General features: G+C 46.7%; 1 protein-coding gene across 1 annotated transcript; it reads right to left on the bottom strand.

Annotated features, from left to right (window-relative positions):
• Positions 1-501: 501 nt before the first annotated feature.
• Positions 502-27,506, bottom strand: CNOT9 (CCR4-NOT transcription complex subunit 9). The gene is made up of 8 exons (XM_055123210.1): positions 27,091-27,506; positions 15,012-15,191; positions 13,562-13,677; positions 9,077-9,186; positions 8,314-8,423; positions 5,185-5,283; positions 4,906-4,997; positions 502-2,749 (listed from the first exon to the last, which is right to left on the bottom strand). The coding sequence occupies exons 1-8, from the start codon at positions 27,112-27,114 to the stop codon at positions 2,581-2,583; spliced, it is 900 nt and encodes a 299-aa protein (XP_054979185.1). The 5' UTR covers positions 27,115-27,506; the 3' UTR covers positions 502-2,580.
• Between the last annotated feature and the right edge of the window lie 25 nt (positions 27,507-27,531).

Here is a 27,531-nt window from a genome sequence, read left to right as displayed (position 1 = left end):
ATGGGTCACACCCGGCGATGCACAGGGGTCACTCCTGGCCCTGCACTCAGGAATTACCCCCAGTGGTGCTCAGGGGACCATATGGGATACTGGGATCAAACCCGGGTTAGCTGTGTACAAGGCAAACGCCCTCCCCACTGTGCTATTGCTCCAGCCCTTCAGCCCTGAATTTTTTAGTGTGCATTTTTTCTTTCACTGCCTTTTTTTTTGAGGAAGGGTGTTTGTTACTCCCAAGTGATTTTTACCAACGGGGTGTAGCCTCCAAATAAAATAAAAAGGCTGGAGACAGAGGCTGGCCATATCCCTTGGGAACAGGCCTAGAAACAATTCAGGGAATGTGCTCCAAGGGCAGAGCCCTAGAAGGAAATGACTATGCAAGCTGGTGACAAGTGTTTCCAGAACCATCTACTCGCTGACAAGTCTCTCCTGTACCACAGCACTGCAGCCTGGGAGGACACACACCCACCTCCCAAAGGTTCCCCACCTCCACTTTCAAAGAGAACTTGACTTTAGAAAAACAAGCATATTTTATTTCAGTTCTTATGAGAGGGGTGGCACACAAAACAAGGAGAGGGAGGAGTTATCTTTATTCACGCGAAACAGCAGCATCAACCCCAGGGAATACCCGCTCTTCCCACTCCCTCCCCAACACGGATGTAGGGTCCGAGGGCAGCTGAGAAGACTGAACGAGAATTAAGACATTGTTGGTAGGGGAACATGGCCAATGCACCCAAAGATGGAGAGAGAGAATGCGCCAGGGAGCAAGGCCCTGGGCGGCAGAGGTTTCCCCAGCAGAAGGGGAGTGAAAACCTTTGGCTGGGCAGGAACGGTGGGCATACAGCAGGGGCGGCCCTCGCTGAACTCTCTAGAGATGGACAAGGGCCTGGAAGGAGTCCAGCTGGCCAGCCGCTCTGAACCATGTGCTCTGCCTTTTCCGGGCTGGGGCTGATGGAGGGCTGGCGCCCGTCTCCCCTGCGTTTGAAAGGCAGGGAAGTCAGGCGCGTTCTGGTCCCGACACCCAGCTCACTGACTCTGCTTTTGGCTGGAAGAGGCAGGACCAGTGAGGCCGGCTTCCTCTGCGGAAGGCGGCCTGGAAGAGCCCTTGTGTGGGCAAAGCTGCCCCTGCAAACGCTTCTGTGAGCACGGAGACTCTCTCCACCCTTGTTTCAAGAGACGCCTCCGAGTGTGTGAGAGGGGGACAAAACATTCGGTCTCCCTCTAGAGGTGGATTTGGAGAAGGGGGTAAGGAAGGGGGCCAGGGATTGATGGGGAGAGGAAGGGAGGAGAATGAGGGAGAGGGATGGGGGGGGGGGAAGAGAGAAGAAAGAGAAACCGGTCACAGCAGGAGGGTGGCGGGGAGCAAGGCAGTTTGCTCTGGGCTTACAGAGCCAAGCCTCCGGGCCGTGGCATCACCTGAAGCTCCAAGAGGAGAAAATCTGACACAACATCAATAAGCAAAAAAGATTTTAGTGGCAACCCTGTAATTCTCAGAGACCAAAATGGAATGTGTCTGTCTCCCCCATCAACCCCCCACACCCAAGGCGGTGAACAAGCAGAGTTCAGCCCTCTACAGAGCTCTGGATAACATGAACTCATTCAACCAATACTGCAAGTACAATCATGAAGACAGGCGGAGCTGCACGACTCACCAGACAGCCGAGCGCAGGCTCGGGGCACAGCTTCTTCACCCGGGCATGCCCCTTTGGGGCTGCTCAGCCAGAGTTTTGGGGATGTGAAACGAAGCCAAGCCAAGAGGCCTGCTGCCTCTCTTCCCCAAATGCAATACCCCTCTGGGACAGCCCGCTCGATCAGGACAGAGGGACTTTAGCAGAGCAGGGAAGGGACAAGCATGAAGATCTGGAAACGCTCGCTAGCAGTTCAAGCCGGAAATGACAAGAAGGGGTAGGAGAGTGGGGGAGGGAAGGGGTAAGTGGGGGTGTTGGGGTGTGCGTGCACATGTGTTTGCCTGCGGTCGGTCCTTTAGCTTCTGTGCCTTTCCCCACCTCCCAGTCTTCACACAGTTCATGCAGCTCTTGGCCTACTGGAGGAGATGGATATAATGCCCAGACCAACGTTTTATTGAGCTTCTGCAGCTAACAGACTTGTAAACAGTGCCAACTGGCCCAGTTTGGCTGAGTGTCCACCACACAGACCTCTCTGAGATCAAAACCAAAGACCAGAGTAAACAAATACTGAGAGAGGATGAAGAGACATGTCTTGAGTCTTCCAGGAAGGCAGAAGAGCGAACTGGTCCATGGCTTGTTCGCAGGCGCTCAGCAGGAGCGAGTGCCACGCTGCCCCGCCTCCCTCCCAGGGCCGGGTGAGGAGAGGGTCTTCTGGGGTGTGCTGCAAAGACAGCATCTGCTGGTGTCGACACCCTCCTGGGGCTGGGCTGGGAGCCCCTTTCCTGGGAGGAGCGGAGAGCGCCCAGGTCCCGACGCCTCGGCCCATACCTGGAGGCCCAGGGGCCTTTCAGCACTGAGGTGCTCGAGAGCAGATCAGTCCTAGTAAAACCTGAGCTGTTTCCCTCCAGCTTCCCGTCGTCCCGCCCTCTCCCCACTTGGGGGAGCAGTGGGAGGGTCACTGTGGGGGCAGGGGGATCCCTCGGGGATCTGTGACCTGGCCCTCCTGCAGGTTCTTCACCAGTTGTGCCAGCCAGCGTTTGGTGGTGGTGTCATCTTTTAGCACCTGGGCGAAGGTCGTGTCCTTCAGCTGGTCGGGGAGGCACTGGCGGAGCGCTTCACGGGCCCTGCATCAGAACGAAGTGACCAACAGGGAGAGCAACAAGGAAACACACTTGGGGGACAGGAAGGGCCCCCTCTGTGTTTGTTCTCTCGCCTCCCGCTCCTTCCCTCCGTCTCTCTCCCTCCATCTGTCTCTCACTGATGGTCTGTCATAGTTTAAAGTACTATTTCATGGCATGTACAAATCAACAGTTATTGAAAATTCTTTTAGGGAGCTGGATAGGCAGGGCGTTTGTCTCGCACATAGCTGACCCAGGTTCAATCCCCAGCACCTCAATGGTCCCACCAGCCCACCAGGAATGATCCCTGAGAGTACAAGACAAACACCCTACCCCGGTACTATTGCTCCAAACTGCCCCTACCCCCATTCTTTAAAGCTTATATTAAGTTCACACTCCAATGTCCAGGATCTGTAGTCTGCAGTCATTTACAGGATGATGTCCCAATGTAGATTTTTTTTTTTTGCTTTTTGGGTCACATCCGGCGATGCACAGGGGTTACTCCTGGCTCTGCACTCAGGAATTACCCCTGGCGGTGCTCAGGGGACCATATAGGGTGCTGGGAATCGAACCCGGGTCAGCTGCAAGGCAAATGCCCTCCCCGCTGTGCTATTGCTCCAGCCCCCCAATGTAGAATTTCTTGATAGAGCAAAATAGACTAAAACAATGCAGTTCACTTTCATACAAACTACTTTCTGACTCATTGCAGTCGAGAGTTAGAAATAGGTAACAGGTCATAGTAAAGCAAACATCTCTTCCCCTCTCCCCTCTCCCTACCTCCCTCTTTTGGTTTCTGGGCCACACCCAGCGATGCTCAGGGGTGATTCCTGGCTCTGTGCTCAGGGAGCACTCTGGTGTGTACAGGGGACCATACAAAACATCAGGAATCGAATCTGGGTTGGCTGCATGCACAGCAAGTGCTCTACCTATGGTAGTGTGTTTTTCTCTTTTCCAAAGCCAGTACATTGGCAAGGGAGACTAACTCATAATAGAGCTAATTAACTTATTTCAATTCTAAACTAATACAAATTTGTCTTTCCAAAAACCACTCCAGTTTTATAGTTAAAACCCTTAGTAAGAAGAGCAGAAAAAAACAAAAGTATAGGACTGAAGAGCTAACACAAGGAAAAGAAGGAAAAGGTGCTTGCTTTGGATGGCTTAATCCCCGGCACCACATAACCTGGGCACAACAGGATCAGTCCTGAGCAGAGCCAGGAGTAACCTCTGAGTGCCACCTGGTATGGCCCAGTCAGCCCCCTGCCGCCATTCTCAAAAACTATGATGGCAGCATTATTAAATGATAAACCTTTAAATTTTCTTAAAAAGATGACTAACAGAAAAATAGAAAGTTGTATCTGAAAAACCTCAAAAAGGTAGTATTAACCATACATAAAGATGTTCTAAAAGTATGACTTTTATACTTCGACTCAAGTCTCTATATAAATAAGCAGAACTGCAAATAAACATTTTCAAACATGACTGAAAATAAAGATCTCTGAAAACAGGATAAAAAAAAAAAAGAAAAAAGGTGGAAAAAACACCTAGGGCATGAATAACCTCAATGGCAAGAAGCTAAGCCCACATTAAAGCCAGTTATCCCTGTTCCCAGGAACACAGAAATTACACCATTATGTGGTTTAGCAGAATCTGAGCAAGTGGCTTTCAGCATGAATTATGGACTTCCAAAGTAAAAGGTCAAATGTTTCTAAAATGCATTATATCTATAATGAAGGATTTTTGGCCCAAACATTTAAGATAAAATAATTAGCTCAAAGACTTTACAGGAATCAAAGCGAGAACTGGAAATATAATCCAAGAACGCTTTGGGCATAATTCCTTTCTAAGAGATCCCTGAAAAGCCATTTCTTCTTCTGAGCCAGCTGGATGAGTATAAAAAGTTCAAACCATATAAGTAATAAATCATACAGCTTCCTGCAGAACTTTCTGGAGCCTTACGAGGAAGGGACAGTTAGAGTGAGATCATAAAACTTTGGCAGGTCTTTAAACCCAGCACTGCAGATTTTATAAGGATTTAATCAAGTTTTGTCTGAGACAAATGAAATACAGGTCTACCCTTTCCCTGTCTGTCCTAAGGCTGTAAGAGCTCTGCCTTGAGATGGGCAACCAGTCCCCAGAGACCCGTGAATCCTGTAAATGTTTACCTGGGATTATCTGAGAGTCGAAGGTAACACCTCACTACATGCTTCAGCAGACGGGCAGAAGGCTCTTTGGATAGCTGCAGGACCATCTTACCCTATTTCCCCCAGAGGGTGGGGGTAGGAAAAAACAAAACAACACAAAATAATCCTAGTCAACTTCAGGCAGAGAGCAGCAATCACAAGAATCACTGCTCAAGGTTTCTGGTCGTAAGGCTGCAGCTGTTTGGGGGCAACTGCAAGAGGTCAAGCTGTGACGGGAACCAAGGGTAAGAGAACACTTACCAAGATCATGGCAACGTGAGAGAAACGCTCGTATGTTTGACATATATAAGCTAAACCAGTGTCATCTAGAAGGATTTTCTGGAGGATGAATGTGGCAACCTGGAGTGAAACAAAATTAAAGCAGGTGTTTTCATTTTGGGGCCACCCCTGGCAGTGCTCAGGGCGCAGTGGCTCTGTGCTCGTGCTCAGGGATCACTCCTGGTGGAGCTCGCTGGGCATAAGATGGGGTGCCAGGGCTCGATCCAAGGTCAGCGGGCAGGAGTGACAGTACAGCAGGGACGGCACTAGCCTTACATGTGGCCAACCCGGGTTCAATCCTCGGCATCCCGTACGGTTCCCCAAGCACCGCCAGGAGTAATTCCTGAGTGCAGAGTCAGGAGTAACTCCTGAGCACTCCTGGGTGTGACCCAAAAAATAAAACAAATAAAAACACCCAAAACAAACCCAGGTCAGCTGAGTGCAAGGCAAATGCCCTATCCATTGTACTATGGCTTTGGTTCTCCTAGAGGATCTTTTTTTTTTTTTTAAATCAGAGGTTTTCGGGCCACATCTGGTGGTGCTCAGAGCTTATTCTTGGTTCTGCACTCGGGAATTGCTCCTGGCAGTGTTTGGGAGACCATATGGCACGCAGGGTATCAAATTCAGTTGGCCACATACAAGGCAAGTGTCCTACTGGCTGTATTATCTCTCCGACACCCCGCATAGAATCTTCCCCTCCCACCAAGTTTTTTTTCCTTTTGTTTTTGGGCCATACCCAGTGATGCTCAGGGATTACTCTGGCTCTGTATTCAAATATAATGCTGAAGGTGCTGGGGGATTCATATAGGATGCCAGGGATTGAAGCCAGGTCAGCTGCATACAAGGCAAACACCCTAAAGGATCTTTTTTATTTTGGTGCTCAGAGACAGTAATGAAGGGATTGAAATAGACTGAAAATCTTTTTGATTTTGGTGCTCAGAAACAGTAATGAAGGAACTGAAATAGCCTTGTACACGTTAACCATGAGTCCCCACCATTTTAAACTTCTTTCCTGGTTTGGAGAATCTGTAAAACCTCTCTTACACTTTTTTTTTTGGGGGGGGGGGTCACACCTGGCAATGGCAATACTCAGGATAAGCTACTCTTGGCTCTGCACTCAGGAATTACGCTTGGCAGTGCTCAGGGGACCATATGGAATGCTGGGAATCAAATCCGGGTCAGCAAACGCTCTACCCACTATGCTATCGCTCTAGCCCCTGTAAAATGTCTCTTCAACAACCGCTCTAAAAGTAATAAAAATATCCCAGTTATTAAGTCTCACTCTTTCCTCAACTTAAGTCTTACATGAAAGTGACTAAAAAATATTAGCTTAATTCAAGTCACAAAATTGTGATATTCTCCTCTACTAACTCATCGAAATCAGACTTTGCTTTCACGTTTTAGTGGGATAAAACACTGTAGTTGAATGCTCCAGACCCGAAACCGGGCCAACAACACCGGGGATCCAGACGGAGGAGGTGCAGCCACCACACCTTCTCCAGATGGAGCCCCGGCAACACTGAGTAGCAACTAACACAGCTCCGGGATGCGGGACTGGGACACATCCGAACTGCGCGGCCGCATTAGCGGCTGCGCGACCTTTTCTAAAAACTGAAAACATACAATCTTTTAATGGAAAACTAATTATCAAATGCTTCCTTAGTAGGGCTGTCTTTCTTGGGAGGAAACTCCAACAACAATAGTGAGTTTTGTGTTGAAATATGGAATGTAATCAAGGTAAAGAGAAAATGAAGTGAAATTCATCAGTTATACAGTTGGGGGTGGGGGGCGGGGGCGGGGGGTAGACTGGGGATTTTGGTGGTGGAATATGGGCACTGGTGAAGGGATGGTGTCTGAATATTGTATAACTGAGACATAAACCTGAGAACTTTGTAACTTTCCACATGGTGATAAAATAAAGTTAAAAAAAAAAAACACTGTAGTTGGTTAAGTACTTATCCTTAAAACCTATGCAGATGATGGGGGCTGAGTGATAGCACAGCAGGTAGGGCATTTGCTTTGCACGCGGCCGACCCGGGTTCAAATCCCAGCATCCTATATGGTCCCCTGAGCACCGCCAGGAGTAATTCCTGAGTGCAGAGCCAGGAGTAACCCCTGTGCATCGCCGGGTGTGACCCAAAAACCAAAAAAAAAAAAAAACCTATGCAGATGCTTGTGGCCAGGAGGGGCATCCTGGCATCTCGAGACACTGGTTCAATCCCCAGCACTACATGGTCCCTGGTCCCCTAAGCACTGCTAAGCATGACCCTGAGCTGGAAGCAGCCCCCAAACGGACACACCAGTCCTGACTACCAACCCCAGAGGATGTGACTCAACATGGCATTAAAAGGGAGCTGCAACTGTTAAACTCTGGACTAATAAAACATGTCAGAATACTATACCTGTGGAAAAGTCAGTTCATAGTGGAAGATACTCGAGTGTTTAACTAGTATTATTCTCAAGGTTCTGGGATTGTTTTTGGGCCACACCTGGAAGTCCCTGGGGCTATTCCCAGTGCAATGCAGGGCTGTCCCCAGAAGTGCATGGGGCACCACGCAGCATAGGAAATTTGCGTGCCAGCTCTCTGAGCTACCTTCCCAATCTGATGGCTACTTCTGGCATGGTGTGTGCTGTAGATGTGCGTGGAGGACCATGCATGTTGTGGATCTGTGCTCTAGCCCTATGAACCATCTCCGCCTCAAGCACACCTTGTGCTCAGGGAGGTGGTGGTGGTGGTGGTGGTGGGGTGTGTGTGTGTGTGTGTGTGTGAGGTATGCATATTTGTGTATATACATGAACTTGTTTGGAGCGAATCCCTAGAATAGTCAAGGGCTACTACTTCTGGTTCTGTGCTGAGGGCACTGAAATGGGGTTGTCAGGTGTCTCTGGTGATGACAAAGTGTCAGGGATCAAATCAGACTTGGCCACATGCAGGTAAAGCAGGTGCCTTAATCCCTCCCTGGGGTGGCAGCTCTCTGGCCCCAAGGCTCTGGATTTTAAAAAAATCATTTAGCCACAAGTTTTATATGAAAGAAGAAAAGACTGAAGAGAGACAGAAAAGACCACTGAGAACAGTTCAAGGGCAGCAGAATCCAAGTTCAAAGCACGTACAGTTTTAGAAAGTTCACTTCCAGATTCCATAATGCGCAAACACAAAGGGATAATTTCGGTTGTCAATAAAAAGTTGATTACTTCCTGCTCATCTGTTTTCACCAAGGCCCCTGCAGAAAACACAAAATGAGTTCAGAGTCAGGTTTCAACCCCATTCATCAACTGTGTAGTTTATGTGTCAGAAAAACCAAACACAGGCTAAGGCCTGCCCCCCAAGCCCCCCCCCAAGAAAAAAAGAGAGAGGGAAATAAAGGGAAAAAAAGAGTATTAGTTGACCTATTGGTGAAAAAGCAAAAGACCAGATAGCAAGTGTACCAGACTGGGTCTCCCATACAATGTAGGGCTGGAAACGCATCAATGCCTTTTCCTACCATTCTCAACAGACAACAAGAACACATAACTTCACCGCTGAGATATCTCCAAGCCCATAAAAAGCAATATTCACACATTTTCCACCATCAATGCATATGGAGACATTTAACTAGATGAAGCAGTGGAAAGTAAAGCCATAGTTAATGAGAAAACAGCATTGGTGTGAAAAAGACAAAAATGAAACATTTCTGTAATAACACACAAACTCTACATGCTAGGCCTTAAATCTTCATCAAAACACTCAGGATGGTGTCCAGTAAGAACCACCAGGTTCCTGGTGCCCTTCATTTATCTCAATATAAATAGCTGGTGTACAAAAACTATAAAGAAAGAAGGAAAAAATTCCAGTCAGATGACAATATGAACATTTTAAACAGTTTTGAATACTTACCAATAACTCCAAGACTGGTTAGCCGAAGATACTCAAAAGGACGTGTTTTGCTGACAGTGTGCAAAAAGGGGTACAAGAAAAGTGGAATATGTGCTGCAAGAAATGCTGACCTAGAAGGAAAAAAAAAACACACTTAGGAGACCATAATTAATTTCTAAGGATTCTGAACATGCACATTTACAGAGCATAAATTCCGTTACACCTATACCACACTTTGCCTATGCAAAGACCCGTACGTAACACTGCCACTGTTCCTAAATGGAGATCAGTGGTAACAAGGACTTTGCTATTAATTTTTAGTGTTTTTTGAGTGGGACAGGGCTTGGGCCATACCTATGCATATGGCCTGCATCCGAGCCCAACTGTGGTGCTAGGGACTTGAACCTGGCTCTCAGCTAATGCAGCCATACGCACAGGTATCATCTGTACTATCTCTCCAGATGAGAACCAGCCTTTCAAACTCTGGGTGACCATCCATGTGGGGTATGCAACTTCGTAAAAATGTCTTAAAAAAAAAAGGGGGGGAGCCCAGAGTGATAGTACAGTGGATAGGGCATTTGCCTTGAACCCAGTCAACCTGGGTTTGATCCCAGCAACCCTTATGGTCCCCAAACACACCAGGAATGATCCGTGAGCAGAGTCAGGAGCAAGCCTTGTGCACATCTAGGTGTGGCCCAAAAACAAAATAAAAAGTCCTAAAGGAATATATTTATAATTCTAGTTGTTGTTGGTATTATTATTTGGTGTTCAAGCCATACCTGGCGGTACTCAGTGTTCACTCCTGGAGGTACGTACCTCAGGTGACCAAACATGGTACCAGGGAGTGATTAGGTTGGTCACAGGTAAGACAAGAGCCTTAAACCCTTATTGTTTCTTTAGTCCCTATTTATGATTTTTTTTGCTTTTCGGGTCATACCCAGCGATGCACAGGGGTTACTCCTGGCTCTACACTCAGGAATTACTCCTGGCGGTGCTGGGGGACTATATGGGATGCTGCTGGGAATTGAACTGGAGTCGGCTGCGTGCAAGGCAAAGCAAACGCCCTACCTGCTGTGCTATCACTCCAGCCTCTATTTATGATTTCTTATTAGGAGGCTTGTTTTTGTGTTATTTTTTGCTTTTTGGGTCATACCCGGCGATGCACAGGGGTTACTCCTGGCTGTACACTCAGGAATTACTACTGGTGGTGCTTAGGGGACCATATGGGATGCTGGGAATCGAACCTGGGTCAGCCAAGTGCAAGGCAAATGCCCTACCCGCTGTGCTATCGCTCCAGCCCCAAGAGGCTTATTTTGAGACCTATTTTATACACCTAGAAACTTGGCGTTACAGGTAAAAAGGGGTCACAAGTGGGCAAAGTTTAAGAAACCCTGCTCCAGGGGACAAACGGCAATGCTTTTTTGGTGGTTACAACTGAAGGGATGTTCCATGGGCAGAGGACAATAATGCGGCTGAACTTTCTACAATGTTTGAGCTGCCACTACTGGCTCCTCTCCCACCACAGAGCCTCCCCAGCCCCTAATGGCAACAGGATCAAACTCAAAAACTATGATCCAGGCTAACAGTTAAGAGAATACAGCGTTTCCCTTGTTATCAGCACAATGTGCTTTAAAAACTGACAAAATATCTAAGAGCAAGTTTTAAAAAACAGGTCACAAAATGAAATTAAGTACCCGAAATTCTCCGGATGCTCGTCCCCATCTAATTTATCATTTGATAACAATATTCATGTACTATCAGACAAAACCTTATAAACCAAGACAAAACCCAACAGTCATTATCAAGTTTATTTGCCATGCTTACATGCACACTTTTCCACTAGAGCATAATCCCCCACACTAGATATTCTAATTAGGGAGTGCTGGGCCAGACCTAGCCGGGCTCAAGGCTGACCGCTGGCTCTGTGTCAGAGGACCATATACAAAGCTAGGAATCAAACTGGTGAACTGCATGAAAGGCACATGTCCTAACGCCCTGTACCATCTCTTCAAACACAGTATTCTTACCTTTCTTTTCTTTTTTGGCAGGCCTACGGATTGAACCAAAAGCTTACACATGCATGCTATATCAGTCACATCCTTGTGTCTGTCTCTCCCCGCCCCCTCTCACACACACATACATACTCTCTTTCCTTTTTTTGGGTCATACTTGGCAGTGCTTAGAGGTTACTCCTGGCTCTGCACTCAGGAATTAATCCTGGCAGTGCACAGAGACCGTATGGGATGCCAGGGATCAAACCCAGGTTGGCTATGTGCAAGGCAAGTGCCCTACCCACTGTACTATTGCTCCAGCCCCTCTACAAATATTTTTACAGGGAGCAGTACACGGGGGTGGGGAGATAGTACAATGGATAAGGTGTTTGCCTTGCTCGCGGCTGACCCAGTTCGACCCAGTTCGATGCCCAGCATCACATATGTCCCCTGAGCACAGAACCAAAAGTCTAAGCACAGCTGGATGTGGTCCAAACCCCAACTCCTGCCTGTTGGGAGCCTGTGCTAGTTAGTATTAAGAAAGTTCTTGTCCTGGGGATGTGTTGTCTAAGGGCTGGTTTATTAGAAGCCATTGTCTTGGGGTTATACATTCTAAGGCTGACTTTCTTGTTTTTCTAGCAGGCTCTTTCCTCATTTTTTTTCTTTTTTTTTTTTGCTTTTTGGGTCACACTCGGCGATACACAGGGGTTATTTCTGGCTCATGCACTCAGGAATTATTCCTGGCGGTGCTCAGGGGACCACATGAGATGCTGGTAATCGAACCTAGGTGGGCTGCATGCAAGGCAAAATGCCCTACCCGCTGTGCTATTGCTCCAGCCCCCTCTTTCCACATTCTTATGGCAGAACATGCTGCTAAGGTGTATCAATATATCACCGTCATCCTGTTGCTCATAGATTTGCTCTAGTGGGAACCAGTAAGTCTCCATTGTGAGGCCTGTTGTTACTGTTTCTGGTATCAAATAAGCTACGGCTTTGCCATGCAGGTGGGATATTCTCGGTAGCTTGCCGGGCTCTCTGAAGGAGATGGAAGAATTGAACCCGGGTCGGCCGATTGCAAGGCAAACACCCTACCCTGTGCTATTGCTCAGTATCAATATATAACCAAGGAAAATATCATGAAATGATGTAACTATAGAAAACCATCACTGACATCTAGAAGCCCAGTACATTCTAAACTTATGTATCCTGAACAATCCTATATATTTTTCCAATGTATGTTTCCTTCTAGAGACCTATAAGTCTGCTGCTTGTTCAATAAAGATGCTGCACGAGCATTGCTTATCCAGCCCTCCTTACCCCGTTGCCCTTCTCCCTCTGCCTTGGGGACTATTTGACTTTGCTGCAAGGGACCCGGCAACTGCCCCTGCCACAAATAAATAACATTTTAAGAATGTTATGGCTCAAGCTGCTGGAAACACTTCCCTATGAATTTATGACTTGACAGGCATTTTTATTATTTATTTATTTATTTATCTTTTTGGGTCACACCGGGCGTTGCTCAGGGGTTACTCCTGGCTCAAGCACTCAGGAATTACTCCTGGCTATGCTCGGGTGACCATATGGGATGCTGGGATTCGAACCCGGGTTGGCCGCATGCAAGGCAAACATCACTCCAGCTCCTATTTTTATTTATTCTTTGCTTTTTGGTTCACACCCAGAAATGTTCAGGGGTCAATCCTGGCTCTGAGCTCAGAAATTACTCCTGGCAGTGCTGGGGGGGAGGGGGGCTATATGGGATGCTGGGGATCAAACCTGGGTCAGTCGCACGCAAGACAAAACACCTCACTCACTGTATTTATTATTGCTCTGGCCCTGACAGGTGTCTTAAAAAAAAGAAATTAAAAAACCCTAGGAACCAAAAAATCCAAGGCGTGGGGACAACCCAGCAATACAGCACCTGCCTTCTAAGCATGAACTTCAGAGTTCAGCCCTCGGCAGTAGCCCAAAGGCCACTCTTCCATCCTGAGCCCATGGCAGCCATGACCATGCTATGGGCAAGACACAATACACTGCATCCAGGACTCTAGTAAATAGCACTTTCCCCTCTAAACCTAGAGTTGGCCGCAGAATCTTCAGGTTGTGGGGGGCTGCTACTGGTTAAAGGCTCAGTGTTTGTTCCCACTGATGGTTAGAACACATGCAGTGCTGGGGAATCAAATCTGGACTATGCAAAGTATGTGCTCTATCTGTTGGGCACTGGGCCCCAAGGCTTCAGAAACTTTTAAGAAAAAGTATTAAAGGGGTCCAGAGAGATCAAACAAACAAACAAACAAACAAACAAACAAACAAACACACAAAGTGATTTAGGGGTGTGCTTTGCATAAGGTCAAATCTGGTTCAATCCCCGGCACCACAGGACTCCCGGAAAAAAATAAGTAAATGTAAGTCAGAAAGATCTGTACCTACACTACTATCGAGCCCTCTTCTATCATGCAGAGAAAGATTAGGAGCCTATCTCACACAAAGCTCCCCCAGACCCACCCTAAGCATTTACCTGGTTTCTGGGTGGGACGCCACACACTGCAGTAAAGCCAGAGCATTGCAAACTCGGTTAGACTGGTGCGCTGTCAAGGTGGGCGGGTTGATAGATGGATAAATATTTACAATTTCCTGGAAAATGGAAACCAATACCAAGTGAATAAATAACAAAATTAATTTTGGTGCTCCAAAAGCAAGAAACTTAAAAATCCTCCCCCGTTTTGGTAGTGCTCAGGGGTTACTCCTGGCTCTGCACCAGGAATTACTCCTGGTGGGGTTCAGGGATGCCGGGAATTGATCCCAGATCGGCTACATGCAAGGCAAGTACCCTACCTGCTGTACTTTACAACTGGCCCCCAAACTTAAAAATTCTCAATTTCACATGCAACACAAGAACTGATATCATTATATACTCAAGGAGCTGAGGCTTCAGATCAGAGACTCAGCATGCCTTGCAGGCTCTTCGCCTCAAGTGTGATCTCAGGTACCATAAGTTCTGTCCTCCCAGCACCACCATGTTAGCTCTGAACCCTCTGGCCTGGCTGGCCAAGTATCACTGGGAATGACAGCTCTCAGTACCCCTGGGAATTGCTTAGGAGTACCCCCTCCCCACATTATTCTTTTTCTGTTTCTTTTTGGGCCACACTCAGGTTTGGCTGCATGCAAGGCAAATGCTCAACCCATACTATCTCTTTGGCACCACCAATTTATTCTTGAGATTATCTCAGACATTTCTACAATAGACACATCTCTCTAGAAAGCTGTCTATGGAGACAAACATACTTTCTCTAATAACCTGTAGGTGCTGAGACGTCTCTTGAAAAGTCGACATTCATAAACCCTCCTCTATCAACACACTCCTTTAAGCCACAGTGATAAGACAGTTGGTTAAAAAGAGTCAATCATAGTGCCCCGTAAAGAAGCTTAAGTTCAGTCAGATAGCAAATGAAAAAAAGGAAAAGACATGGGTATACATGTCTATTAGAAAAATTAGCTCCCTGGCTACATGCAGGAGGAATAACAATCAAGTTTATTTATTACAAAGTTATTAGGGATTTTGGACAACAGTTTCAAGGATGATTTCTATCTTGGTATATTGTCCTCACCAATGACCATTTTGGTTAGAACCAAAGCACAGCAACTTACTCTTCACTTTACAAGTATACAAACCCTTAACAAAAAAAACATAGCTATCTGTATCTTTTTTATGGACCATAGTTGGTATATGTGTTTATACGTATGTTCATGTGTTCAGCATATGTTCAGCGGATGCTTCCGTCAAAGGCTGAGGATCAAACCTAGGGATTCCTCATGCAAAGTGCGTGCTCTTGCTCTTCTGAATCTTCTCCTTGGGCCCAGCTATTCATAGCTTCACTTTAACATTTTTGTGTCCCACCCCCCACCTATCTAAAGATACATAGTCATGATAGACAGAACTGAGCTGCCACTCATAGGTACAGACTCACCTGCAAAAGAGCTGCGATAGTACCAAATGAATGCCACAGCATGGGGGCAAGGTCAGGGACAGATTCTCGCTTCTTACTGAGCTCCAGCAAAGCATTTTCTCTTGTCTCAGGACTGGACAGCTCGTTGATCCACTGATAGATCTTTTCTCTGTCCACTTGAGCCAGGGCTGTAGGCACAGGCTTCCAGTGGAAAAAAAAAACAAGCAAGCATATAAGTTTCAGAGTCAAAACAAGGCAGTAGTTTTGGAGGAGAAAATACTTTTCTTAAACACCAAGGGAAATTTGTAGACGATATAAACTACTAACTCAACATCTTCAGAGGTTTTTCCTCTCTAAAACAAAAATGTACACACTTTAGGCTTGCTCTTCAAGCCTGTGCAAGTATCTCGCTTGTCCTTTGCTTTGCTTCCCTATTTTCACTCTGGAGAAGCCTGTATTCCCTCTTGAACACATACTTCTACTTCTCCCCTTACATCTTTCTAAATGAGTTTCAATAGAACTATCACGCTTTACAAAAATAAAGAAAATGTACACCCTTTAATAATTCTATGTTTAAGAATTTATTCTGGGTCTGCAGAAAAGATATAGGGGTTAAGAAACTTGCCTTGCATCTGGTGAGCTTTGATTCAATTCCCAGTACCACAACTGGTTGCCCCAGCACTGCCAGCAATGACTCCTGAGCACAGATCTAAGGAGTAAGCCCTGAGCACCACCAGGTATGACCCAAATACAAATAAAAACTTTATCCTATAGGTTTATCAGGGCTATACCAAATACTAGGATGTTTACCACTGTCTGGTTTTACCTATTTTTATTATTTTATTTGGTTTAGTTTGGGGCCACACCCAGTGATGCTCAGGGTTAACTCTTGGCTCTAGATTCACTCACAGTGGGATAAGGGGACAATATGGGACGCCAGGGATTAAACTCAGGTAACACAGTGCCCTACTCGCTATACCAACACTTCAGCCCCCCCTACTGTCTGATTTTAAAATCAGTCCCTTGACTAGAGATGTGGCTCAGTGATAGAACACATGCTTCGCATATGAGACCAAGTACCACAAAATGTAAAAACCCGAAGACTTGATATAACAAATATCTACAAATAAAGTATTAAATAAGTATGATCTTTTACATGGAACACTAGGTTCTTTTTTTTTTCTTGTACCACCATAAGTAGCTCTTTTAAATAGTAACTCCATATATACTGACAAATTATATATTTACAAACAACATTTTTAGAAGGATACACTTAAAGTATTTTAACTTAAAGTTACCTCTAAGCTTGGGATTCACATGGGAAGTTTTAATCACATACAAATCCCTCCCCCAGCCCCTCTTTTGGTTCATTTACTATGATGCTCAGGGGCCACTCCTGGCAGTGGGGTCATGTGTGCTGGGTATCAAACTTGAGCCTCCTGTGTGCACAGCACGTGTGCAGACCATTGAACCATCTCTCTGGCCCACCTCATGTTTTTAGATATACTCTACTCCAACACTTTGAGAACCATTCATTACCAACTTATACAGTAGAATTGTGGAACATGCTTTTATTATTATACTTTAAAAATAAATCACAATTTATGGAGTTGGAGCAATAGTACAGTGGGTAGGGAGCTTGACTTGCATTCGGATGAGCCAAGTTTGACCCCCAGCACACCATATGGTCCCTTGAGCCCTACCAGGAGTGATCCCTAAGTTCAGAGCCAGGAGCAAACCCTGAATATCTCCAGGTGTGGCCTTAAAACAAAACAAAACAAAAAAATCACAATTTCTACCAAATTTTAAGTACGTATTTCTTCACACTTAAATTGCTTTGTGATCCTGCTTAAATTAAATAATTATTCTTAGCTGGAAAATAAGATAGCAAGACTAGAAAAATGATTGCCATGGCAATTTCTACTCTAAAGTCCTAATATGCCCAATATTTCCCTTGCTTAATTCCTCTAAACCATAAAGAAAGAATTAGGGGGTAGGTAGACAAAAACATATTTACACTAACAGATTAGTCATCAATACTTGATGGAATTAAGTTGCTCGCGCACCGCGTGCGCTCTCTCTCTCTCCCTCTCTATATATACATACAAACACATATGAAATAAAATTCAGGGCTGAATTTGTTTCTGGCAGTACTCACAATGTCCTTACTACACTTTAGTGCAAGAAAATGATGGCCAACCCTTTGTACAGAGGAAATGATGAGGAACAAAAGAAAACTGCCTTTGTTGAGAACAAAGTCTAAGATGGGTTTTGAGGTACACATACATTTATTCTAGCCAAGCTGAGCTTTCTAAAATTAGAAACCTGATTCTAGGCTTTTAGCTGGATGCTTATCAATTCACCATTTCGCAGATGAACCACAAGTTGTTCTGCTAAATGGATTGAAATACCATGCAGCTTAAGTCTTCTCTAAGTGCTGCAGAATAACCTGCTAAAAGTTATCTTATGACTCCCATTAGTGATGAGGCTAAAAAAAACCATGAGCACTAGAGCAACAGTACAGCATCGGAGGATGATTAGTTTCCCCTGCAACCTCCTTTCTAGCAGAAGCTGGACTGTCCACATGCTTGCCCTGCCCATGCTGCTACAGACTGGCCTCACCCCAAAACAAAACAAAACAAAACAAAAAACAAAAAAGAGTAAAGGTTCAGGGGCTGGAGCCACAGCACAGTGGGTAGGGCGTTTGCCTTGCACGTGGCTGACCCAGGTTTGATTCCCAGCATCCCATATGGTCCCCAGAGCACCGCCAGAAATAATTCCTGAGTACATGAGGCAGGAATAACCCCTGTGTCATCTGTGGGTGATACCGTCCCCCCAAAAAAGGTAAAGGTTCAATGGAGGGTCTGGAATGATAGCCCCACTAGAAGACAGGGTATGTCTCTTCAGGGCATCACATACCCTTAAAAAGCTCAATGGAGGATTGGGAGGGATAGTACAGTGTGTAGGCATTTGCCTTACATGCAGCTGACCTGAATTTAATCCCTTGCAACTCATACAGTCCCGAGTCCCACCAGATGTAGCCCAAACCCCTACCCAGCCCCCGCCCCTAAACTTAGTGGAAAAAAATTTTTTTTTTAAATTTTTATCTTTGAGTCTCCAATGTATGCACTGTAGCACTGTAGTCCCGTCATTCATCGATTTGCTCAAGCGGGCACCAGTAACGTCTCCATTTCGACACTTGTTATTACTGCTTTTGGCATATCGAATACGCCACAGAGAGCTTGCTGGGATTCTCTGAGAGGGGCAGAAGAATCGAACTCGGGTGGGCCGAGTGCAAGGCAAACACCCTACCCACTGTGCTATCGCTACAGCCCTTGAGTCTCCTATAGTTTCTTGAAAGAGCTACAATCCCACAGCTAAAGCAGGGTCTGGGGGATGGATTACACAGACACACAGACATCACCGTGATTCATCTTTACTCACTCTAGTCAAGGTACCCAAATTGCTGTCACCTCATCAGTAAACGCTAACATCCAGGGGCCAGATCAATAGTACAGCGAGGAGGGTGTTCGCCTTGCATGCGGTCGACCCGGGTTCAATCCCTGGCATCCCATATGGTCCCCCAAGCACTGGCAGGAGTAATTTCTGAGTGCAGAGACAGGAGTAACCCCTGAGCATTGCTGGGTGTGACCCCAAAAGAAAAAAAAAAAAAGCTAACATCCCATCAGAGCCAGGCTGGAGCTCACATACAGTACCGCTGTACTGTGCCCTGCTCTGGGGGCTACCAACAGCACATTATGGCTTTTGACCCTTCATATTCCATTTCCAGGATAGGCATGACACCCCGGAGTGCTCCTGACACCTGTTGACCTGACTTGGATTCCTAAGACCATGGCCACCTCAGTCCAGAAATAATTTAACTTCTGAGGCTGCCTGTGAGCTGCTGACTTCATGTGACTTTGATTCTGAGTCTGAGATCTCAGGGGAATGGGTCAAGTGGCCCTCTCGGCTTGGTGCTACAGTGCCTTCCAAAGCAAAGGTAGTGAGGACAGTTGGGATCTGAAACTATCCAGGGCAGGAACTCTCTTTTTCATTATCTTTACTAAACCTTACCTCCACCTTAGCAGTTGGAATTGGTTTCAATAACATTAAATACCAAACTGCTGTGGGATTAAAACATTTTCTTTCTTTCTTTCTTTCTTTCTTTCTTTCTTTCTTTCTTTCTTTCTTTCTTTTTTTAAAGTAAATATATTTTATTCAGAGGTTTCTGAGGGAGGGAGGAAGGGATAAGTGGGAGAGAGAATAGTGAAAATAATGTGCTCAAAAGAGAACGCGGGCTTCTCCAAGGGTGGAGGAAGCCCCTACACATAACCAAGCTTTAGACAAAAATGTATGAAAGCACGAAAGTACACATCTCAAGAGGGGAGATGCAGGCGACACATGTGCTTGGCCACGTGGGCGCAAGCAGCACATGGGCTCAGGCAGTATATGCGCCTAAAACATTTCCCACACATAAGGCATATATTTTACTACTGTGTCACAGTAACACCCCCACCAACGAATAGGTTTTTTTTTTGAGGGGGTAGAGGTGTATTTGGGCCATGAACAGCACTGCTCAAGGGCATCTCTTGGTGGTGCTGGGAGCGGATGGGCTATTAGGTGCCAGGGATCAAACAAGGGTCAGCTTCATGCAAGGTTAGATTCCTTAACCCTTGTATTGGTTCTCTGGGCTATGAACTATTAGGAACCTGATACAGGGCTTTAAATTTAATGCTGTTATAATAAATCTCATTAACAGTTGGATCTGAATAAACACAGGGTTAAATTACATATCCAGAAACATGACAAGAAGTTACTTATGAGCTATCTGATTGGGACCACTGGTTATCATCTTTGACCGCTACTCCCAAGATTAGAAATAATGATACATTTTTTAGTCATGGACTGTTAAAATGATTGATCCTTCCATTAAACAAGTGTATTTTTTTTATTCCTTGGGGAAGGGCTGGGCCACACCCAGCAGTTATGAACTGTCTCGAGCCCAAAAGATGCATTTTGAAAAAAACGGTCTCAAAGACAAAAAAAAAAAAAAAAAAAAAACCCCAAAAAAACAAAACCTAACCACCTCATCCAGAAATGGAGATAGAATACTTTTAGTAAAGATATAGGGATGCTCGATAGGCATATGAAAAAGTGCTCATCATCACTCATGATTATGGAAATACAAATCAAAACAACATTGACCTATCATCTCAAACAAGTGAGACTGGCACATATCAGAAAGTCAGGAAATAGCCCATGTTGGCGGGGTTGTGATAAGAAAAGGAACCCTCTGGTTCAGTCTCTATGCAAAGCAACATGGAGATTTCTCCAAAAAAACGGGAAAAGAGCTACAACAACGATCTGGCAGTATCACTTCATGCCATTTATTGCTAAAACAAAAACAGTCCCTCAAAAGGACACACGCACACCGACGTTCATTGCCGCTTAGTATAGCAACCAAGATATAAAAACCACCCAAATGTCCAACTACAGATGAATGGATCACAAAGCTGCATTATGGGGCCTGAGCAATAATAGTACAGAGGGTAAGTACACCTCACTCAGGTTCCATTCGGCATTGGTCCCTGGCATCCCATAATCTCACAAGCACAGCTCAGAGGGATCCCTGAGTGCAGAAGCAGGTGTAAGCCCTGAGAACCACTGGGTGTGGCCCCAAAACAAGAAAGCTGTGGGATATATACACACACAAAGGAACACTATGTAACTCTAAGAAAGAACAAAATCATGCAATTTGCTAGACATGGATGCAACTAGAAGACATCATGCTGAATGAAGTCAGTCAGAAGGAAAGGGATAGATACATAATGACTTCTCTCATGTGGGACTTAAGGATACACAGCAAAGGCACACAATGAGAAAACTTTATCCCCAGAACTGAGTCTCTGGAGGGGGGTGTGAAAGGGAGAGGCACTGGGAACCTAGAGGGAGGTGGGTACAGTGGTGAAGAGTGTGACTACAACTATTAAAAATATAGTAAATCACAGTACCTCAAAAAAAAAAAGAGTTAAAAGGAATTAATGAAAATAGAAAAAACAAATGTTTCTCCAATTCTGCAGGTGAATTATTATGTAGCTTTGAATACCTACAAAATGAGAATATTCCAAGAAAAATATTTCTAAATAGTCCTAGAGAGAAACAGTTAGCAAACCTTCAAAGAGCTAAAATATTTTTCTTCAAATGCCTTTCTTCTTAAAAAGGAAGTGGAGGAGCTAAGAGATAGTGGAAGGGATAAGACACTAGCAAGTGCCTAACCTGAGTTTGATTCCCAGCACCCCACACGGTCCCCAGAGCAAAGAACCAGGAGGAAGCTCTGACCAGAAACAAACAGACAAAAAAATGGAAGTGGACAAGCAACTGAAAAGCGCTATGTAAAGCAAATGTTAAGCAATATGTAAAGCTTTAACAGACTGAACAAGATCCTATAGTATGCACTGTTCTTTCAACTTGTCAAGGAATCATCTAAAAGTTCAGCAGAACACCAAAAAAAACCCAAAACAAAACTCACAAAAACAACCCCCCTCCCAACCCCAAACTAATGATTTTGCTGGTTAGCTGGAAAAATAAAAGTTTGAAGATGACAGACACAAGTGAAAATTTCACAGCGGTAGGGCGTTCGCCCTTCATGCTGCAGACCCGTGTTCGATTCCTCCACCCCTCTTGGAGAGCCTGGCAAGCTACCCGTGGTGTATTGGATATGCCAGAAACAGTAACAGTAAGTCTCACAATGAGAGACGTTAGTGGTGCCTGCTCGAACAAATCGATGAGCAACGGGATGACAGTGACAGAATTAATTTTTAATTAAAATTTTAACTTAATTTAAAAAACAGAAATTATATAGCAAATGCAAAGTATCTTCTAAAGATTTACTTTTTTAGTTTTTTGGGTCCACACCCACCAATGCTCAGGGGTTACTCGTGGCTCTGTACTCAGGTATCACTCCTGGTGGGGCTCAGGACCATATGGAATGCCAGGAACCGAACACATGCTGGCTATGTGCAAGGTAAGCTCCCTACCCAGTGTGCTTTCTCTCTGGCCCCTAGAGACTTCCTTTTGATAATTTTTGATCACTAGTCTAATCCAACACATAAGTCCCACGATATGTGTGTAGTTTAAGCATCTGAACCAATTCACAAAATTACTACTTTGTAGAGGCAGAAATGAAAAGAATCCTAAGACAAGCTGTTTCATTAGTATATCTAGCCAGCCACAATTTTGGAGGGGAATTTTTTTTTTTTTTGCCATGGTATGTGTGTGTGGGAGGGATGGTGGAGGTGGGGGGAGAGGGGAGGTCGGGTCACTTCTGGAGGTGCTCAGGGACTAGTCCCATTTTGGTGCTTGGCATACTCCTCACTATGTGCTTGGAATGGAACCAGGGCCACCTGAGCACAAAGCATGTGCTCAGTTCCTCGAGCCATTTCTCTGCCCTACCCACCCCAACTATATTATTAGGTAGAAACAGGGGGGATGCCAAGATGCACTCTGTAAAGACTGGCAATAAGTCTCTATGTTTCTGTATTTTTGGAGAGGGACCCACACCCTTGATGCTCATGGGACCACATGGGATGCCCAGGATCCAACCAGAGTCAGTCGTGCGCAAGGCAAGCATCTTACTCTACTATCTCTTTGGCCCCCTCTACTATACTCTTATACAATAAACTACTACAGGATCATAATTTAAAATAATTTTGAAATGATCTCAATTTCTTCCAGCATATAAGCGAATACATGCTCTTTCAACAGTACTATCTTGCGCTAGAGAGAAAGGTCACCAGGCTAAGTGCATGCGGTGCAAACAGGAGACCTGGATTTGATCCCCACGGCACAGCATGGCCCCCAGAGCAACACAGGAAGCAGCCCCCAACCCCCTCCCCCTCAAAAAAATCAATAGTGCTATGTTCCTAGATGAATATGGTTAATCTATTATTTATCTATTATTTTAAAAAAGAGAGAAAAGTATACACACAAATTTTCATCATTAGGCAAAAAGTATCTTCTTTAGTGTTTTAAGTTGTGGGTACTATTTCATGTATTATTAACTCTTCTTAATTGCTAGAGTGGTAAGTATCACTACTGACCCTTCACTCAGATCAGAATAATGCAATTTAATCTAATGGAAGGCATGAGGGTTGGGGGAAAGTTAGTTCATTTTTTCAGGCCAGAGAGACATAACACTGGGAAAGGTGCCTGCTTTGCAAGGGGCCAAACCAGGTTTGATGCCCAGTAGTGTATCTGATCCCCTGAGCACTGTAGAATCTATTCCTCCTAAAAAAGATAGCCTATTTTTCTATGCTTTAGTTCCCCCCAAATCAAAAACCTAGAGGAATGGTACAGGAGGATTTGGCAGAGCTTTTCTGTGGTCTATAGGATAGGTGAAAAAGTATTATCTAAGATGAATTCTTTTTTTTTTTTTTTTTGCTTTTTGGGTCACACCCAGCAATGCTCAGGGGTTACTCCTGGCTTTGCACTCAGGAATTACTCCTGGCAGTGCTTGGGGGACCATATGGGATGCCGGGGATCGAACCCGGGTCAGCCGCGTGCAAGGCAAACGCCCTACCCGCTGTGCTATCGCTCCGGCCCCTAAGATGAATTCTTAAGCATAGGCACTGTACATTTCATTGAAGAAGCAAATAAGCAGCATGCCTATTTAAAGGCTACACAAAAGATGCCTTAGGGAAAGGTTCAAATAAAGGAAACTAACAGAACACAAAGGAGTTTGGGAGGCACATGGAAAAAAGCAGCTTGATACCTGGAGAGGACCAAATTAGATTGAAAAATGGAAAATACCACATTAGAAATGTATCTCTGGTCTAAATCTGCCTCTATCTACCTGTTATCCGTCGTCTACAAGTTGTTCACTCGAGTCATCCTGAATAGAATAGGCAGAACACTAGACGAAGGAAAACCATGAGAGCAAGGCAGGTTCCGAAAAGGATTCAGCACGATCGACCATATCCACAGAATGACCAAACTCATTGAAGTTAGTGAGAGTTCAAGATGCCGCTCTGTCTAACCTTCATCGATTTAAAGAAAGCCTTCAATTCTGTTGAGACTGAAGCGGTCAAACAGGGCATTCACACTCACTACATCAAGATCCTCCATGAGCCATATTACGGATTCACCACCAGGATCTCACCATTCTACAAGTGGTCATTGACTAAGGAGAGGGGCTTGGCAGGGTGATACCATTTCACCAAAACTCTTTAATGCCACCCTCGAGAACATCATGTGACGACTGGAATGGGAAGGAATGGGAGTGAAGATATATGGTCGGCAACTATACCACCTCCAATTCGCTGATGACATCGTTCTCATAACGCCAAACATTAGCCAAGAGGCATAAATGCTGGTCGACTTCGACCTCGAGTATGGAAAGGTCGGACTACAACTGAATCTCAGCAAAAGGATGCTCATGAAAAACGAACTAGTCCCTGACGTTCCATTTGCTCTCAATGAAAAGAACATCTCCAAATGCAGCAGCTATGTGTGCCTGGGTCGAGAACTCGACATAAGGAACGGACTTGGTGCCAGAACTGCACAAAAGGAAGAGAGCAGCGTGGAACACCTTCAAGAGCGTCAAAGAAGTGGTTAAGAGAACGAAGTGGTTAAGAGGATAAAGAACCTCCGGCTCTGGGCACATCTTTTTGACTCCCCTGTTCTTCCTGCACTAACATAAGCCTCAGAGACCCTACGCAAACAGGATGAGAATGCTATTCGGATATCCCAAAGAGGAATAGAAAGAGCTATGCTTGGAATATCATGTGTCGATGATCAAGAATCAAGAATGCTGTCTCGTTTGTCAAGGCGTCAAAAATCAGATGGGCCATACATGTAATGCAATTCAGAGATGACCACTGGACTAGAGCTGTTACTGACTAGATTCCACAGGACATAAAAAGACCACGTGGACGCCCACCAACCAGGTGGTCAGACTTCTTCGTCAAAATCCTGAATGAACGGTTTGAGGCTCTTCCTGTTCCTAGAGCGAGCAGATATAACTGGGCTACACTAGCACGTGACAGGGCCAAATGGAGACGTTACTGGCGCCCACTCGAACAAATTGAAAATCAATGGGATGACAAATGATACAAATGAAATCTGCTTCCTCTGTGCATTTTTTTTTGTTTTAGGACGAGGGCCTGGGGCCACATTGGAGGTACTCAGAGCTTGCACCTAACTGTTGCGGTATCATGCCTGGTAGTATGTGCGTGGTGGGGTGGGGGGCCATAAGACAACAATGACAACCATGGAAGCCACGTGTGGTGTTGGGGATGGAACCCTGGTAGACTGTGTGGAAGGCAAGCACCTGAGCCCCTGTAAGCACTCTATCTCTGATACCTCGCCATGTGCAATTTGCAAGAAATGTGAAAGCCAAGGAAATTCTCTAGTCCTGAAACATAAAATATACAACACCTACGGGAATAATTTCATTTAGAAACATAACAAGAGGCAAATATTCCCATGGCCCTAGAGCGGCAATGCAGTCACACTCAGCTCACTTCGTATTTCGAGTTAAGCCATCTTTTAGTTTGTTTGTTCTGCCTGTTTAATACTTAACATTTGCCGGGTAATGTCATTTCAGTATATATACTTTAAGTTTTTCTGTTCCATAGGAAAAGACAGTGTGGGATGGGTAGCCACAAGCGCCTGCATAAACTCTCTTCCCTATGGGGCAGTGGTCTCGGCCACCGCCTCCCCCTTTCATTACATCTCTTTCCTGTCCCAGTGTCCCAGGGAGGGGAGTAGCCATGTGACAGCACGCCTGCACTCAAGAGCAAGGCGAGTCCACTGGGGCTGGTGGCCCGACAGGACAGCGCATGGCACTTGCCTTGCAGGCGGCAGATGCCCGCTCAGTCCTCAGAGCCCCACAGGAGTGATTCAAGGGTGCGGCTGTCCAATCAACGCCCCTCGGCCCCTCAAGAGGGAGTCAGACAGTAAATAAGCGAACAATTTTTTTTTTCCTTTTAAACTGCAAACAGCGTGACCAAGGGTGGTCTAAGAAGACTGTTAAATAAAAAAAGACCGGGTCTGGAGCGAAAGGATAGCACAGCGGGGAGGGCGTTTGCTTGGCACGTGGCCAGCCTGGGTTCGATTCCTGGCATCCCATATGGTCCCCCTGAGAATCACCAGGAGTGATTCCTGAGTGCAGAGCCAGGAGTGACCCGAGCATCGCCGGGTGTGACCCAAAAAGGAAAGAAAAAGAAAATCCACACCTCCCTTAAAAAAGACCATTCTGGGGGGGGGGGGGAACGGATGGTATGGAGCTAGAATGCGGGTCTTGCACCACAGGGGGTAGCGCCCACCCGCTTCCCCCAAAGAAACAAAATGACCACACACACACACACACACACACACGCACGCACACACGGTAGTGCCCACCCGCTTCCCCCAAAGAAACAAAACGACCCCCCCCACACACACACACGCGCACACACACACACGCACACACACGGTAGCGCCCACCCGCTTCCCCCAAAGAAACAAAACGACCACACACACAAACACCCACTCTTTCTTCTTGTCTTGGGGTCACACCCGGCAGCCCTGGCGGGGCTCGAAGGAGGATGTGGAGTGCGTGTGTGGGAGTTTGGGGCCGGGTCGGCCAGTTGCCAGGGAAGCGCTGCCCGCTGCGCCACCTTCCCGGCCCCCCTGGGAGAAGCACAGCGTGGGCAGAGCGCGGGGCACCGCACGCGGCCGAGAGCCCTGCGGGGGGTGGGGGAGCTCTCGGCGGCCCGCGACAACCGCCCGATTCGCCCCGGCCGCGCTGAGGCGACGCCAGGGGAAAAGGCTGTGACTCGCCGCCACACACTCCTTCCCGCGCGCGCGGCCGCCCCGTCGGGGGAGAGCGGGGGCTGGGGGGGGCGCCGGAAGCCACGGGGCGGGCTGGGTGGCCCCCCGCGGAGGGGTTCCCCGCGCGCGACCCCCGGCGGCGCCAACAGGCCGCGCCGGGCGGCCGGCGAGGGGAGCCGAGGCCGGCCCGGGCCGCGCACGGGGGAGGCGGCGGGGGCGGGGGTGGGGGTGGGGCTGGGGGAGTCGAGGCGCCCGCAGCGGCCCGGGGAGGCCCCCCGCCCCCACTCACCGCGGCCGTCGCCAGGCTGTGCATGTTGGGAGCGGCCGCCGCTGCTGCTCTCTCCGCCCCGCGCCCCGCCGCGTCCGCCGCGCGTCGCCGCCTCAGCGCGCCACCAGCCGCCGGGGGTGCTGAGCCGCCGCAGCCGCCATCCGCCTCCGGCGCGCTCCGCCCCCTTCTCGGTCCTCTGACCTTTCACCCCCGACCCCGCCCACGCCGCTGGCTTCTTCCCGCCTCCCGCTTCTCGGCGGAGTCAACGGCCCAGAATTATGGCCTTTGCCCCTTAAGATTCGGGACTTGGGAAGGGCCTCTGCCTCCTGCCAGTTCCCGAAACCCCCCACCCCCCCTCTGGCATCAGACAGGTAACCCCAGAGAGGGGCGTGAACCGTGACACTCCGCCGGAGGCCGGCGGAAGGGCGGGAAAATCCGGGCCGTCCCGGGGGCGGGGGAGAA

The sequence above is a fragment of the Sorex araneus genome, chromosome X (genome assembly GCF_027595985.1).
Source record: "Sorex araneus isolate mSorAra2 chromosome X, mSorAra2.pri, whole genome shotgun sequence".
NCBI classification, from domain to species: Eukaryota; Metazoa; Chordata; class Mammalia; order Eulipotyphla; family Soricidae; genus Sorex; species Sorex araneus.
The sequence above is the reverse complement of the archived record's forward strand: the minus strand, read 5'-3'. Positions and strand labels throughout refer to the sequence as shown.